This window comes from Orycteropus afer, unplaced genomic scaffold, assembly GCF_000298275.1.
Source record: "Orycteropus afer afer isolate SDZICR_OR568_19922 unplaced genomic scaffold, OryAfe1.0 scaffold00113, whole genome shotgun sequence".
NCBI lineage: Eukaryota > Metazoa > Chordata > Mammalia > Tubulidentata > Orycteropodidae > Orycteropus > Orycteropus afer.
In genome coordinates, this window is record NW_006921700.1 from 7,708,819 (window position 1) to 7,724,410 (window position 15,592).

Sequence of the window (15,592 nt, forward strand, 5' to 3'; positions counted from 1 at the left end):
GAGCAGGGATGGACCTTATTAGAGGTGGAACCAGCACTCGTGTCCTCCAGCACATCCCACGACACATCCCACTACATCAAATGACTGAGTTGGAGGACCACATGGCCAATCTCTGTCCCCTTCGTTTTCAGGGACTTCTCTTTGGGAATGTGATTTATTTTGCAAAAGAGGGGAAGTTGCCCTCAAAGAGAGCTCTTATGGAGTATGCTATGGGTATAAAGTATAAGCTAACCATATCCTCAACAAGCGATGTGCATCATAGAAAACAGAGAGCTTCCTGAGTGGTGATTACACACAGCACTTGCCTGTGGTTGGGAGTAACTGGGTGTACACTTGCTTTGGGGGTATCACAGAACAGACAGAAGGGAAGTCTCACTGGCCTTTAGTTTGGGGGCCCAGTCAGTTTGCAGAAGGCTGAGTTTGCAGTGTCATGTTTTGGAAGCGGCAACTTAGGAGACATCATAGGCCTGGTACTTGGTTATGGTGGATGCCCTTCTGTTTCTCTCTTGGGACAAGTAGTAGATGCGGTTGGCCTCCGGGTAGGTGACTTTGCTGAGTGGGAGCTTGTAGATGGCAGGGTTGTTGGTTGTCAAGAGCAGGAAGGTGAGCGCTGAGAGGCAGAAGGGCCAGGTGCAGGGTGGTAATCCGAACTGGGGGAGAAGGACACAAGAAGATTCCATCAGCGGTTTATGTTTGATTAATTCACCAATCACTGTGGGCCTGTGGAGGATGGGATGCTTTCTGAGCACTGATGAGGATAATGCCTAATGTTGAGCTACATAAAAGCAGGGAGCTCTGGTAGGGTAGTGCCTAGGGCACTTGACTGCTAAACAGAAGGCTGACGGTTCAAACCCACCGTCACTCCTTGGAAGGAAGGTTGGGCAATCTACTTCCATAGTGATACTACCTCGGAAACCCAAGGAGGGGTCGCTATGAGTCGGGTCAGACTTGATGGCATATAACAACAACAATACATAAAATCATGTCAGTGATATCAGTCTGCATTGTAATAGGAGAAAAAATATGCTTCAACATGCACCCACTGGAACTCTATTATAATTCACCCTCCTGTATGAGACATGTCTTGGGGTGTCTAGCTAGGCTATACCTCTACCTCTTGGAACTACGGCCGTTCTCCCACCTTCTCCCATCAGTTTCTGTTGAAGGAGTAACTTTGACAGCCATTTTGTATCCCATGACTTTTTCCTCTTTGGTCACAGCTGATTGGACTAGAAATACTCATCTGACTCAAAAGCAGATTTCCCATAGGAAGATGAACTGGCTCAATAGAATCTCTCTCTTGAGAATTTGAACTAGAGGCACACAGTCTATGTCCAGAAATGGTGTGAGTGTCCTTGAACTGAAAGGTCTGGAGAACCAGGCTGGGTGGCCATCTGGGGCTGTGTGCAACAGAGGAAACCCATCTCAGAGAGACTCAGGGAAACAGAGCAGATGTGTGGAGAGAGGCAGGGGCAGGCCATCCCCGGTCCCTGGGATCTGAAGGTGGAGAGCAGCTGCCTGTCTTTTCAAGGACTCTCCCATTCCTGGCTTCCTTTCTCATATTGAACCGTTTTTTGTTTTCTTAAGATGCCCTGAGGATTTTAACTTCCCTCCCTACTCTTCCTTTGAGATAGCTTGAGTGGAGAGCTTGCTAACAAAGAGCCCACAAATCTAACTATAAAGAACAAGTCCACCATTCCAGTGGAGGTGATTCTGACTCCTGAAGACCCTACAGGACAGAGTAGAATTACCTAATAGGGTTTCCAAGGCTATAAATCTTTATAGAAGTGGACTGCCTCCTCCCTCTTCCTGGATTGGCTGGTGATTCGAACTGTCAACCTTTCGGTTAGCAACTGAATGCCTTAAGTACTACACCACCAGAGCACCTTATTTATTTAACTATGCAGTAGATTAAATCAGGCCACTTCTCCCCACAAAATCAATTCATTTTACTACAAGCATTAAAACCTTAGGCAATACCATTAGGGTAACAATTATTTTCGTCAAAGCATGGGTCCCTGCTGTCCCAACAGGAGGTATCATAAAGGGGTACTCCAGCACTGGTCGAGGGGCTCACAGAGCATACCAGATGTGTGTGTCTAAAGATGGCATTGCTGGATGGGACTTGGGGAAGAGCAATGACAGCTTGATACCAGAACTGCTGCTGCAAGGAACGCTTGTGAGTGGTGAAGTCCACTCAATGCATCTTTCTAAAGTCTTTTCAGAGTCTTCTTCAGCCCCAGCTCTAATATTCCCTGTCGTGGGGGATCATTACCTTAAAGTTTCATTCATTCAGTATGTCTTGAGAACCTACTATGTGCTGGGCTCCAAAACAGATTTTAGAGATAAAGATAAGAATACGACAGGGCCCCTATTTTGAAGGAGCACAAGGGCTGAAGGTGGAAGAAGACTGATGCGCACTCGACTCATCCCAGTTCTGTAGGTCAGACGCGGCAGCAGAGGTGTGCACAAAGTACAGTGGGGCCCAGAGGAGGGAGGCACTTAGTGCATCTGGGGTAACACAATGCTACAAGGGAAGGCTAGTTCTACGCTTAGAAACTTCCGTCCTGTGCTAAGTCTAAACCACTCATTTTCACTAGGGCTGGGGGTAAGATTGAGACAGCGCTGAGTAGAAGGCCCACTCTCATCGCCCTGCAGGATCATTGGGACTTTTCCTGGTTGTCCATATGAGATGTGTACTTGTGCTCCTACCCAAAGCTGGAGTCTTAAACTGTGGCTGGGCCCTGAGTGCTCTGGGCCGATGTCTGGGGACTTGGCCTCTCCCAGTGTGTGTGTAGGGGGAAGCTGGGGTTGACCATGAGCCTCCTCTGACCTCACACACCACCTTACACTGGGGCTCAGGCAAAGATCAGGGTCTCAGATTGCTGCTTGGGACCCATTAGCCACCATCTCTGTCTTCCCCAGGGATTGGCTGGGGGTTGACACCCCTCTACCCTGAGGCTTTTGCCAGTGACCCCCCTTCTTTTCTCCCCTCCTCTAAATTCCCATCCCACTTAGAGTTGGCACTGCACAGAGGACAGGAGTAACACCTCCAAATCCCTTGTAACCTCCAAAGCAGTTAGCATTGCACTAATTTCTTTAGAGTGAACAAAGATGTAGAGTGGCCCACAATCTTACTGAGCAGACAATCTATACCAAAAACCAAAACCAAACTCACTGCCGTCGAGTTAATTGCAACTCATAGCGACCCCTCCTTGGGTTTCTGAGGCGGTATCTCTATGGAAGTAGATTTCCCAACCTTCCTTCCAAGGAGTGGCTGGGGGGTTTGAACCGCCAGCCTTCTGGTTAGCAGTCAAATGCCTTAACGTCACCAGAGCTCCCCAGAAAATCTATAAACACATAAAAAACTTAAATCATAAAGATTTCAAAATAGATGATACAGCAGAAATAAGTGTCATTTAAATCTTTGATTTATAAGATGATGCTCTGCAAATCATCTTTCTAGATGGATCCCCAATGGCCCATTGACAAGGGGATTTGATTTACCAACCATTGACATCGAAACTTTTGAGGCCCAGCTCCTTCTGTTTGGTGGGTGCTGTGGTGAGTAGGGTGACTGAGATGAGGGGGATGGGCTGGGGGGCGGTTCTGGAGGAGGGGCTTTGAGCAGTAGGCTCCGGGAAGCAGAGAACACCAGGGTGGTGCTGTGGGCTTGTTCTGACTCACCACAGACAACATGTTAGCCAGGGCAGCACCCAGGTAGGCTGCAAACAGTGCTGGAAAAGACCAACAAGAAACATTCCAGTAACTATTAAAAGTCCCTCAAGCTTAGTCTACACATTCTCACCCCCTCAATTTTATGCCATAAATGCTATCTCTCGGATCTAAAAAAGAACTTGAGCTATGTTTTCATTGCTTGGAAGCTTTGAAAAGTGTTAAATTCCACACAAATGCCGACACAGCTAAGACAGCAGATGAACTTTGTTAAAAGGTCCAGAATTGAGCTGTTACCGTTCTCGTGGGTCTCACCACCTTGCATTCCAGTAAAGGAACATTTAACAGCATAAACCATAAATGAAAATTTTACTATACAGCAAAGGCAAGTGAATCCCAGAACTCTCTGCTGGAATATTTCATCACAAGTTATTCACATAATATGGCTTTCCAGGGAGGAACAGCATTCTGGAAGCTCATGGAGCACCAAACAAGCTTACTGACTCATCTTCTAGGTCTCTGGGAAGAGCCAAATGCCAGTGAGAGGTGAGGTGCTGTGAAAACAAGCCAATGCGTTTGGGCTTTGCTTCTGAACCGTTCATCTCTCAACGGGAAACAGCCAGTTGCCCGGCACGATATTAACAACCAAAAAGAATCCTGTTGCTATCAGTCAACTCTGGCTCATTGTGACTCCATGAGTTTAAGAGTAGAACTGTGCTTCCATAGGGTCTTTAATGGCTGATTTCCCTGAAGTAGATTGCCAGGCCTTTTTTCCGAGGCATCTCTGGATGGACTCGAACCCCGACCTTTTGTCTGCTACGAGAGCGCACCCCTCATGGAGGGACTCAGATGTTAATGGCAGCTAACATGTATTAAAGTTACTATCTGTCCAGCTGGTAGTAATCCTGACCATGGCTTTCAACATCCCTACAAAGTAAGCAGTATTATTGTCTTCATTTTAAAGAGAAGACAGTGGAGGCTCAGAGAGGTTAACTAATATGGCTGTTCTGTCTTTCAATTGAAGAAGTCTCTATTACTTTAGAAATGGGGTTTCAGGTTGGAAGACAAAGAGGAGATTAAAGAACAAATTATATTAAATGAAGTGGGACAGGAAACAGTGCCTTGGGTCAGAACAGTCATGTGAAAAACTCACCACCATCTGAAATATCAGCCTTCATGTGGCTGAACACTTGATGTTCAGTGAAAATAGGTTTTAATGGATTGGTCACAAAGTAACCACTAAAAGGCAGGAGTCCTGGTAACCCAAGGGTTAAAGCTCTCATCTGCTAACTGAAAGGTGGTTGGCAGGGGAAACACGTGGCAGTCTACTTCTGTAAAGATTTGCAACCTTGGGAACCCTACAGGACATTGCTACTCTGTCCTATAGGGTTGCTATGAGCTGTAATCCACTTGAAGGCAATGGGTTTGGGTTAACAATTAAAAGGAGTCCGTAGGTGGTGCAAACACCGAAAGGTTAGCATTTCAAGTCCATTCGCAGGCACCTCAGCAGAAAGACCTGGAAATCAGCTTCTGAAATTATGGGAAACCACAAGGAGCACAGCTCTACTTTGACACAGGAGGTCAACATGAGTTGGAATTGACTCCACGGCAACTAGAACCAGAACCAGCAAAAAATTTTGAAAATTCTTTCATAGAGCAAATAATTCTTCCAGTTTATCTTTGGGGAATTAGCAGAATTTTCATAGAATATCCTCATGGGATAGACACAGGCATCATTTCAGGTGGAAAGGGAATCCGTTTGTGGTACCTACCACAGGCAACGGCGAGGACGTGTGTCTGCCACGTGATGACGTAGAACATGCCCCCTATCGCGATGCATGCCAGCGTGCTGTTGAAGCCCCACAGGCCGAAGTAGATGGAGTCGAAGGGCGTGGCGATAGTGAGAGCTGGGAGAGAAGGCAGGTGGCAGGACTGAGTTTGTATCTCATGGGCTTACCTGCCCTCCCTGATCTCCAGGGCTGACCACCACAGTCCTCAGAGCCTGGAACCTTTTGTCCTCTTAGGTATTTCTACAGAGGGGTTCTGATTTCTATTCAGTGCAAAAAGGATATAGATGGCCATAGAGTCACATGCATACTAATAGTTAAGCTAGTGCTGTAGGAGGCCCTTTGAGTAAGGACTCTGAGGTTGAATTTAAACATTCCTTCCCAATGAAACGAGCTCTCCTTCTTCACTGCTATCTTTATGTTCTCTGATGGAGAATAAATCCTTCTTATCCTTATTAGAGATAGGACTTAAAATAGAAACATATCTGGGAGCAAATATCTATACAACAAACTCTATATTTATACTAAAGCATAAATGACTGATACCAAAGCCTTTCTTGAGGGCAGCTTTCACTCCAGGGAACACAAGGACACTGGCACCATAAGTGAAGAAACAGGGCACAAAGGAAGAAGGGAACGTTTGCAAGAATAGCAGGTGGATCACTGAGGACACTTGTCACTATTGTACTTGGAGCTGGCCCCAGGCACTAACCCAAGGGACAAATGATGACACTGACCTGCTAGCATCCCCATGGTGGATCCAATTGCCGCATGCAAGCAAACAAGAGGTGAGGATATGAACAAAGCGATGAGGAAAATGCCTCCAGTCCAGGGGTTATCACAGCCGTACACTTGGCCGATTCCAACAGGGATGGCTCTCAAAAGCTGTAGGTACGACAGGGTCATGTGCTTATCATGAAGGCAAGGGGGATGGCTTGCACCATGGCTGGAAAAGGCTCAGCACCCAACCCTCCATATCAATACTTTGCAACAGATTTCCAAGGTATTTTTCATTCAAGTAGGTTGACTCTAAAGGGAACGCAGACTTTACTACCTTATCCTCGAGTTCTTAGCACATTTATGGGTCGGAATGCTAAGTGTCTGTGATTGAAAACCAAGAGTATGAGGCTATGTGCCCTCAGTGAAGAGAAAATGAAAGCCATTCAAATGAGGAGATTATTCATTAGAAAAGTAATAGATATCAGATCAAAATTAGGGTTTAAAACTCTCTTATAGTTTGTTTTTTAAAAGCTAGTTATGAAAGATAAGTACAAACACCCAAACCCGCTGCAGTCTAGTTGATTCTGACTCATGGTGATCCCATGTGTTACAGAGTAGAACTGTCCCATAGGGTTTTCCTGCCAAGCCTGTGTTCTGTGGCGCTGCCAAAATTTAGGTTAGCGGTCGAGAGTGAATCGTTGGTGTCATTGAGGGATCTCTGAAGGCTGAGTAGGAGGTCAGATACTGGTGGAGAAGGGTCCTTTGTGCTTCCAAGAATAAGCCTGGGGGGTGGGTGTGTTACTCCATTGTGAGAGCAATGGGCATTACTCTTCTGTGTCCACAGAAGGGCTCCTGAAAAGGTGGTATTGTTTGTTTCTGTACTTTTGACTGACAGATGGGACTGGCACACTGCTTGAGCCAGGCCTTCCTGTAGCTCTGGGTCCAGTGAGGCCTGCCTGCTGGGTGGAAACCTGTGCAGGGGTGCCAGGACCCATTGCCTTGTGGGCATTGCACCTGTTGGGTTGGGAAAACAGAGTGTGATGGATGCATCCTGGAGACATTGGCTTTCCTTGCACCCAGCCCTGGGTCCTTAGTTTTGGGGGTTTGGCCAAAGGCCCTTCAGCTAGGCAAGTGCCTAAAGTTGGAGGCTCTGCCCCTGTTGGGGTGCACTAGGGTTCATCTCACCCCTGGGCCGTAAGTGGACGAGAAGCAGTCTGGGAGATGTGTGTTTTCATGTGCGGCATTTGTTTTCTCAGCCCACCTGCTCCGTGAGGCCTCTGTTGCTTGCAGGTGTGGGGGAGGGAAATCCTATACCTCAAGGGCCCTCACCTGAGGGGAGAGTGTGCTGAGGTAGGAGCCCCTGGGTCAACCTTATGGGCTCACTCTTTGGGCTCAGTCCCCCCCTCCCCCAAGGCAGAGAACAGGATGGGGCTCTGGTATTGCCCTGCGGGGTGTGTGTGGAGGGGCGGGGGAAGGCAGAACAGGAGAGAGCTCTTTGAGAGACGGCAACACAGGGCAGCTTAGTTGCCAGCAAGCCACACCCTCCAGAAGGGGGAGGGGCTCTCCAGGGCCAGAAGAGCAGGGGAACACGTTGGGAGTGTCAGACCCTCTCTCTGACATTTGCCGCTTGTTTCTCCAAAACTCAAGGCTCTAATCATAATAGTCAAAAAGAACAACATATCAATCTTGCCCACGATCCATTCAATTGGCCAAAAAAGTATTTCGTGGAGAAAAAACACTCCAAAATGAAATTTTCACTGCCACTGTTCTTGGAAATTTGGAGTTCTAAAGTGTTTTTACCAGATTCCCTAATAGTACATTTTTTTATTTGTACAAGATTCCCAATATTGTTTTAATTGAAAATGTGGGCTCAAAGTGTGAACAGTATTTACAAACAACCTGTTCTAACATCCTCTCCCCAGAGTGCATCACTTTGAATAACCTTGCCTCCAAAGAGTAGCGACCGGTGAGTGTGATGAGCGAGAATGCTAGAAGCTGAATTACCAGCACCCCCCATTTCATTTTTTTCTTGCTTCTGAGAGGCTATTGGATGGGGTCTGGCCCATGAGGCCCTCACACACACAAAGCACCAAGGATGGGCCTAAAGCCAGTATTTCTCTTCCTAGATAATGATGCTCCTCACTGTGAAGGCAGGCCTCGTTCGACTCGGCCAAGCTGCTGCCGGCTACGGAACACGAAGAGAGGCCATGCACCATAATTTCTGCCAGAAATTTCCTTCAGCAATACCCAGCTACCTGTGGTTAAAGAATGAATTGCCAATAAGGAAACTGCAGAGTAAGCCCCAGGGCCCTTCAGGGTGATGGGAAGTACTGGCCAGGCCTCAGACCACATGTCCATTTAGATAAGGAGCCAACAGGCCTGCTTCTCTGTGCTGATTTATTGTGCATAGTGCAGGTTCTTATTAATTAAACTGGTTGACTTCCTGGGGTCAGCATCATCGACAGAACACTTGGAAAAAGACATTAAATATTCTGTTACGTGATTCTGTGCTTTCCATGTGAGCACTCCTGCATGGGCAGCTGGGACTTCCTAAGCCAATAGGTGGTAGCCTGATGTGTTGCTGTTGTTGTTAGGTGCTGTTGAGTCGGCTCCTACTCATAGAGACCCTGTGTACAACAGAACAAAGCACTGACTGGTCCAGCTTCACAATCCTTGCTACACCTGAGCCCATTGTTGCAGCCACTGTGTCAATTTCATTGAGGGCCTTCCCCTTTTTCGCTGACCCTCCACTTTACTGAGCATGATATCTGTGGTAGTTACATTTGTGTGTCAACTTGGCTGGGCCTGGTTGAGTGGGTGGGCAGCTGGATGTAGTTATTCCCCATGGTGAGACTAGTAATTAACTCCATGGTGGAATGTATTGGAGCAGCTGAGTATCTGCTTTAGGAATATGGTCTGCTTCCCGTATATAAGAAGCAGCATTGGGAATGGTTTCTAGCTTATGGCATGCTTGAGCCCTGCATGTAGCCGTGTCGTTGTTCAGCAGCCCGCCATGCTCTGCTGATCTTGGGACTTTCAGTGGACTTGAATTAATATCCTGCCATGTGGTTGGTAACATCGGGACTGTGTCTTTTCACTTGTTGACCTTGGGTTTGTCAGCCTCAGTAGCCAGCAGCTGCCTGAGTGGACGGATGCCTCTAGCTTCAGTGGGCCGGGAGCAAGAAGCAGAGCTGAAGCACAAGGTCAAGGGGCTTTCACACAGCCCCCTAAAGCCTGGCAGTAGGTAACCAAAACAATATCCTTCTCCAGGGAATGGTCCCTTCTGACAACATGGCCAAAGTAGGTGTGATGAAGTCTGGCCATTCTCACTTCCAAGGAGCATTGCAGCTGCACTTCTTCCAGGACAGATTTGTTCGTTCTTCTGGCAGTCCACGGTACTTTCAGTATTCTTCACCAACAACACAACTCAAAAGCATCAACTCTTCTTCAGGCTTCCTTATTCATTGCCCAGCTCTCACATGCATATGAGGTGTTTGAAAACACCATGGCTTGGATTAGGCACACCTTCATCTTCAAAGAGACATCTTTGCTCTCTAGCACTTTAAAGAGGTCTTTTGCAGCAGATTTGCCCAGTGCAATACGTCATCTGATTTCTTGACTGCTGCTTTCATTGGTGTTGATTGTGGAACCAAGCAATATGAAATTGTTGGTATACTTGAATCCATTTTTGCAGCCATTGCATATTTTGACTGATGGTCTTTAATTATTCCAAGTGATTGAGGGAAGAAAATGCACAGCAGAAGCTGCATTAAGGATGGAGGAAAGCATCAAAAAGACCTTAAATAAAAAAAGAAGGAAAAAGAAGGGCCTTGGCCTGGAAGTTAAGGGGCCTAAGTGATAGTTATGACTTGGTTCCTGATTAGCTGTGTGGTTCCAGGCAGGTTTTCAAACTTGGCCTCAGTTTCCTCCTCTGTGTTATGCCAGGGCAGATGCAGAGCTGGCCCCTTCAGCTCTTAAAAAGACAAAACGATGGTATTTCATGAGTTATTGTATGTAGAGCATCTCACACTGTAGAATTATTAATAACTATTACTTGTGGCCACCACTCATCCATCAGTTTGTCCTACTGTGGTGACTTGTATGTTGCTGTGATGTCACTGGTATTTCAAATACCAGTAGGGTCACCCATAGTGGACAGGTTTCAGTGGAGCTTCCCGACTAAGTCAGACCATGAAGAAAGTCCTGTTCATCTGTTTCTGAAAATTAGCCAGTGAAAACCTTATGGATCACAAAAGAATATTGTCTGGTGCAGGGCTGGAAGATGAGGTCTGTAGGTGGGAAGGCTCTCCAAATATGCAATGGCTGCCACGATGGAGTCAAGCATGCCAACAATCATGGAGATGGCACAGGATCAGACAACATTTCATTCTGTGGGACTTGGGGTCACCATGAGTTGAAGTCAACTCCATGGCAAACTGACACTAATTACTCATGGATGTTTCTGACATGAAAAATAAGCAAGCACCACTTTAAAATCAAGTGCTGCCCTTCAACCTCCCATGATACCTACCAGCGGCACTTGGACCTCTGACCAGGTGATGTTGGGTACAGAGGATGCAGGCTGCAGCAGCATTGTGGGGAAGAAGAGGTTGTAGTGGCCCGTGGCTGCCAGGTACAGGGTCACTGCGATGTTGAAGGGCAGGGTGAAGACTGGGAGGTCCCACTTGCTGAAGATGGTTCCCAGGGCACTGGAGAGGATGGGGCTGATGGTGGAAGAACAAGAGATGCAGATAAGAAGCCACCTGGCCTGATGCTTGAGGGGCAGTCAAAGACTGGCTGAGTGGGAGCAGGGCTCCCTGTACCTTCTGGAAGACAGCAACCTGCGGGACATCCTCCCTGAGACTGACTGGCCCAAGTGACCTTCCCCTGGCCGCCTCCCTGGACCTGACACAGTGACAAGTGGGATGTCCAGACTCCAATTCAGAAGAGCTTTCTGAAGGAAGTTACGAGGCAGGAAATCTCAGGGTCATATAGCTTCACTCACAGAGAGGAAGAGAGAGGACAGGCTGAGGGAAGGAAAGCAATCACATTCATCCATTCAATAAATGTTCATTGAGTGGCTGAGTGCACTGAGACTTGTGGCCAGACTTATGTCCTGTGCTTGCTGGAGGTGAGGAAGCCCTGGGGTCTGCTGCTCCAAGGACTCTGCCCAATGGTTTGTCTTGAGTCTATACTGAGAGGGTGTCTTGGTCTGGTCAAGGGTCTCAAAGAAAAGAAAAGCTAGACAAGGTGGGGGAGGGATGAGAAGATTGCCAGAAACTGATGCGACCCATGGCATGAGGTTCCTAACCTACGTGGGCCTCAGTTACTCCATACTCTAGCAAGGTGGGTCCAGAAAAAGTGAAAGATAGTAGGTAATGAGAAAGTGTGTGCCTGGCACTGCACAACATTACCATTTCCAGGAGGTGTTTCTGACGTGTAAGCTAAGTAAATGCAACTTTCAAATCAAGTTTGCACAAATGGTCATGGGCTCGTGATATAAAGGGCGGTGACCCTCAATCTCAGGCCACACTTTCAGTTGCAGACTTACCAAGACATGGACATCACGATGACGGGGAGCAGAAGCCACCAGTAATAGTCACCTTTGTCAGAGAACACGGCCATGAGCAGCCCCACCAGCACCCCGTTGTACCCGTGCAGTCCTGCGGCAATGGCTGATCTAGGGGGAAAAGGGCATGGACTGGTGAGAGACTTTCCACTTGACCTAATGTAGGGACACTCTCCCCTTAACTGTCCTTCTGACTTAGATTTTTCTCTCATGGAGCCTGACCACGCCTTCAAACAAGCCACTCCCACCCCATGGAATGGGGAGGGCAGACATCATCACTTCATATTTCCCTAGACAACATGTAGCTATGAAAACATAGCCAACTAGTAGTTGACATGGCTCTTCTGTGAGCTGTTATGCTGATTGAAATAAGTCAGACACAAAAGAACAGATACTGTATGTTCCATTTTTATGAAATATTGAGCACAGGCACGTACATGGAGACAAGTTTATTAGTGGTTACCAGGGCCTGGAAGGAGGGAAAATGGGGAGTTATGGCTGAAGAGGTGCTGAGTTTCTGTTTGGGGGATGAAAAACTTTTGGAGCTAGACAGTGGTGATGGTTGCACACCATGGTAACTGTAATTGATGTCATTGAGTTCTACACTTAAAAATAGTTAAAATGGCAAATGTTTTATTATTTACATATGCATGTATTATTCACATATGCACAATAAAAAGGAATAACCACCACCACCAACAACAGAGGGAATGGTCAGTTGTAGTTACAGTATTTTCACTTGGAGGGGAAACCAGCAGTGCTTGGGTGGTGGGTGGGTGGGGAGTGGTATCCACAGAGAGGGTCCTCTCGCCCCATGCGTGGGGCCTGGATCTCTAGGCACTGTGGCTGTGGGAACTTACTTGTCCTGACTCAGGATGAGGGCTGTCAGTGTGGAGACAATGGTTCCCAAGCAGCCAGAGATGGCCCACCAGGGGTTCTGGACGAAGAGGCCGATGATGATGAGGATGCCGCTGAGGGGGTTGTTGACAAACATCACCTGGGATGTGCCCCGGAGTATCCAGTCGAGAAACTGGAATACGGGTGATTTGTCTGAAACAGACCAGGGCAGGACATCAGCAGCTGCTTATTGGGCACTCCACTTGTGACAGCTCGGGGGAGGCCTGGGGGGATGGGTAGCGGGGCACAGTGGGAGGGCAGAGCCTCAGCCAGCCACCTATTGTCAACCACCCCAGAATCAAAAAACCCAAACCCACTGCTATTGAGAAGCAGGTAAAAAAGTCATCAGAGAGGGCATGAGACAGCCCAGATGACTACATCCCTTGCCAATTGGGCATGGTCTTTAGGTTGGTTTCCAAGCTTTGGGGATGGGGTACCCGGACCTATCTGCATCCTCCCTGTGACAGTGGCATGGATTTTTAAGAAGATGGAGCCAGGGAGAAAACTTGTGTTGTATGAAGATGCATCAAACTGGGACCTGAGCGCTAGGGAGATTGCTAAACAGAACCCACTGGAATGATAGACACAGCTGTTCTGTGAGCCGTTCAGAGGGCATCTTTCTAGGATGCTGGCTGTAGAATCCCAATGCTAAAGCATAAAACCAAAACCAAACTCACTGCAATTGAGTCAATTTCAACTCATGGTGACCTCCATTGGGTTTCTGAGGAAGTAAATCTTTATGGAAGTAGATTGCCCCATCTTCCTTCTGTGGAGTTGCTGATGGGTTTGAATTGCCAGCTTTCTGGTTGGCAGTCAAATGCCTTAGGCATTGTGCCACCATAGCTCCTAAAGCATACTCCTTTGCAATCTTTTGCTTTGATATTTCAGAGCATAGCTCTTGCTTTTGGAAACGAGAGCTCACACACTTTATACCCTAATACCCCTGTCTTCTTTGGAAGACCATGGAAACAGAACTCAGACTAATCTGGTGGTAGCTGTGGCAACGTGTTTCTGGGGCAGGAGTGGAGGTGACTTGGTTAGGGTCGGATCAGGGGATTCTCTCACAAAACCTGTACCTTTAAGGCCCTCTCCACACTCCTTCATCTCTCCGGTGATGTAACTGAGGGCTCTGCTGACCCTCTTCCCACTGGCAGCCATGGAATTCTGAATCCACGATGTCTTTGAAATGTTTGTGTCCACCTTGATCTCAGAGCTCTCCTCCATGGTGTCCAGATCCTGAGCAGGGACAAGAGATGGGCAAGAAATGCTCACATTTGGTGTGTCTCCCACTGAAGAATGGACATCTGTGCTCACTCAGGGACCCGGCTGTGGTTTTCATTAGACACTAGGAGTTGCTATTTAATTAGCTCCGTCTCTATAGATTCATCTGTTGCCTCCAAGTTGATGCCAACTCATAGTGACCCTATAGGACAGAGTAGAATGGCCCCCTAGGGTTTCTGAAGCTGTAAATCTTTATGGAAGTACACTGCTTCATCTCTCCCGTGGGGTGACTGATGGGTTCAAACCACTGACCTTTTGGTTAGCAGCCAAGTTCTTTAACCACTGTGCCACTGGGGCTCCTTTTCCATAGATCAGAACATCTTCTGTTTATTTGACATGCTACCTCATTTAGCAGGAGCTCTGGTAGCATAGTGGCTAAAGCACTTGACTGCTAACCAGAAGGCTGGCGGTTCAAACCCACCAGCCACTCCTTGGAAGGAAGGTTGGGCAATCCTACTTCCGTAGTGATACTGCCTCGGAAACCCAAGGAGGGGTCGCTATGAGTCGGGGCCAACTCGACGGCACATAACAACAACAACAACAACAACAACAACAACCTCATTTAGCATGGGCAACTAACCACCATAAGGTATGACTAGACAATAAACTTTATTATGTTACTGGATGAAGACTTGGTCATGGAGTGGCTCTCATTTGCAAAGGTCAAAGTCAAGAGGTAGAATGGAGGCTTAACCACAGATCTTTAGACTCTTTTTAAACATCATTACTCCCCCAGTACCACACTTCATCCAGAGTGTGGTATCTCCTCTCACCCACAGCGTGTCTAGTCTTTAACATTTAACTGTGTATAAGCCTAAAGAGACGAAATTATGCATGTCAGGATTCTGCTTCCGAAAATTGGCACAAGCTTATCTTTTAAATCCTGGAATTCTGAGTTTAGAGAAAGACAGATAACAAATAATTTCAATAAAAAGACTGTGAAACTTTACAAAGTAGACTGTAAAAGACATTTTTATCCCAGATAATTACTGTTCTGAAAATATGAATTCAAGAAAAGTTTGCTTAAATCAGAGAACAGCTGTTTTGGGCATCAGCTCCCTACTCTGCTGCGGGCTCTGAGACTGCCAGGCACTGCATCCGGTGGGGCCAGGCCATACTCACCAGCAGCTCAAGGGTGGGCTTCCGGTACTGATAGGGAGATGGGTCTTTGGTTCCTTTCTCCTGATGGTCACCTTTTCCAAACACTAGAGTCCCAAAGAAAGCACATCATCAGTTAGGACAACTTTGCCCTGCCCCTTCCTCTAGAATTCGCCAAAATCTAAATAGAAAATATTTAGTATTTTCTTAAGGAGCTCTGGTGGTGTAGTTGATAATGCATCTGGCTGCTAACCAGAAGGTCAGTGGTTCAAAAGCACTAGCTGCTCTGCAGAAGAAAAATGGGGCGATCTACTTCCATAAAGATTTATAGCCTTGGAAACCCACTGGGGAGTCACTATGAGTCAGAGTTGACTCAATGGCAGTGAGTATGAGTGTTCTTCAGGAACCACAGAACCATGGAATCTTGCAGCTGGAAGACACTTTTTTTCTCTTTAATTGGTCTTAGAGACCCTTTTGGGGGCTTTCCTATAAACAGGACTTTTATAGGAATTAGGGAGGTTCAGTGGCTCTACCACGAGTTCTGGTGGTGCAGTGATTAAGCATT

At 47.1% G+C, this 15,592-nt stretch overlaps 1 protein-coding gene across 1 annotated transcript in view; it reads right to left on the bottom strand.

The window, feature by feature from the left end:
- Positions 1 to 449: 449 nt before the first annotated feature.
- SLC14A2 (solute carrier family 14 member 2) overlaps positions 450 to 15,592 on the bottom strand; it is a 67,919-nt gene continuing 52,776 nt past the window's right edge. Inside the window, exons 11-19 of the mRNA XM_007943848.2 lie at positions 15,052 to 15,134; positions 13,725 to 13,884; positions 12,612 to 12,801; positions 11,734 to 11,862; positions 10,714 to 10,906; positions 6,200 to 6,347; positions 5,448 to 5,582; positions 3,688 to 3,737; positions 450 to 650 (exon numbers count right to left, since the gene is read on the bottom strand). Of these exons, the coding sequence (XP_007942039.1) occupies positions 450 to 650; positions 3,688 to 3,737; positions 5,448 to 5,582; positions 6,200 to 6,347; positions 10,714 to 10,906; positions 11,734 to 11,862; positions 12,612 to 12,801; positions 13,725 to 13,884; positions 15,052 to 15,134 (1,289 nt within the window). The remainder of the gene's footprint in view (positions 651 to 3,687; positions 3,738 to 5,447; positions 5,583 to 6,199; positions 6,348 to 10,713; positions 10,907 to 11,733; positions 11,863 to 12,611; positions 12,802 to 13,724; positions 13,885 to 15,051; positions 15,135 to 15,592) is intronic.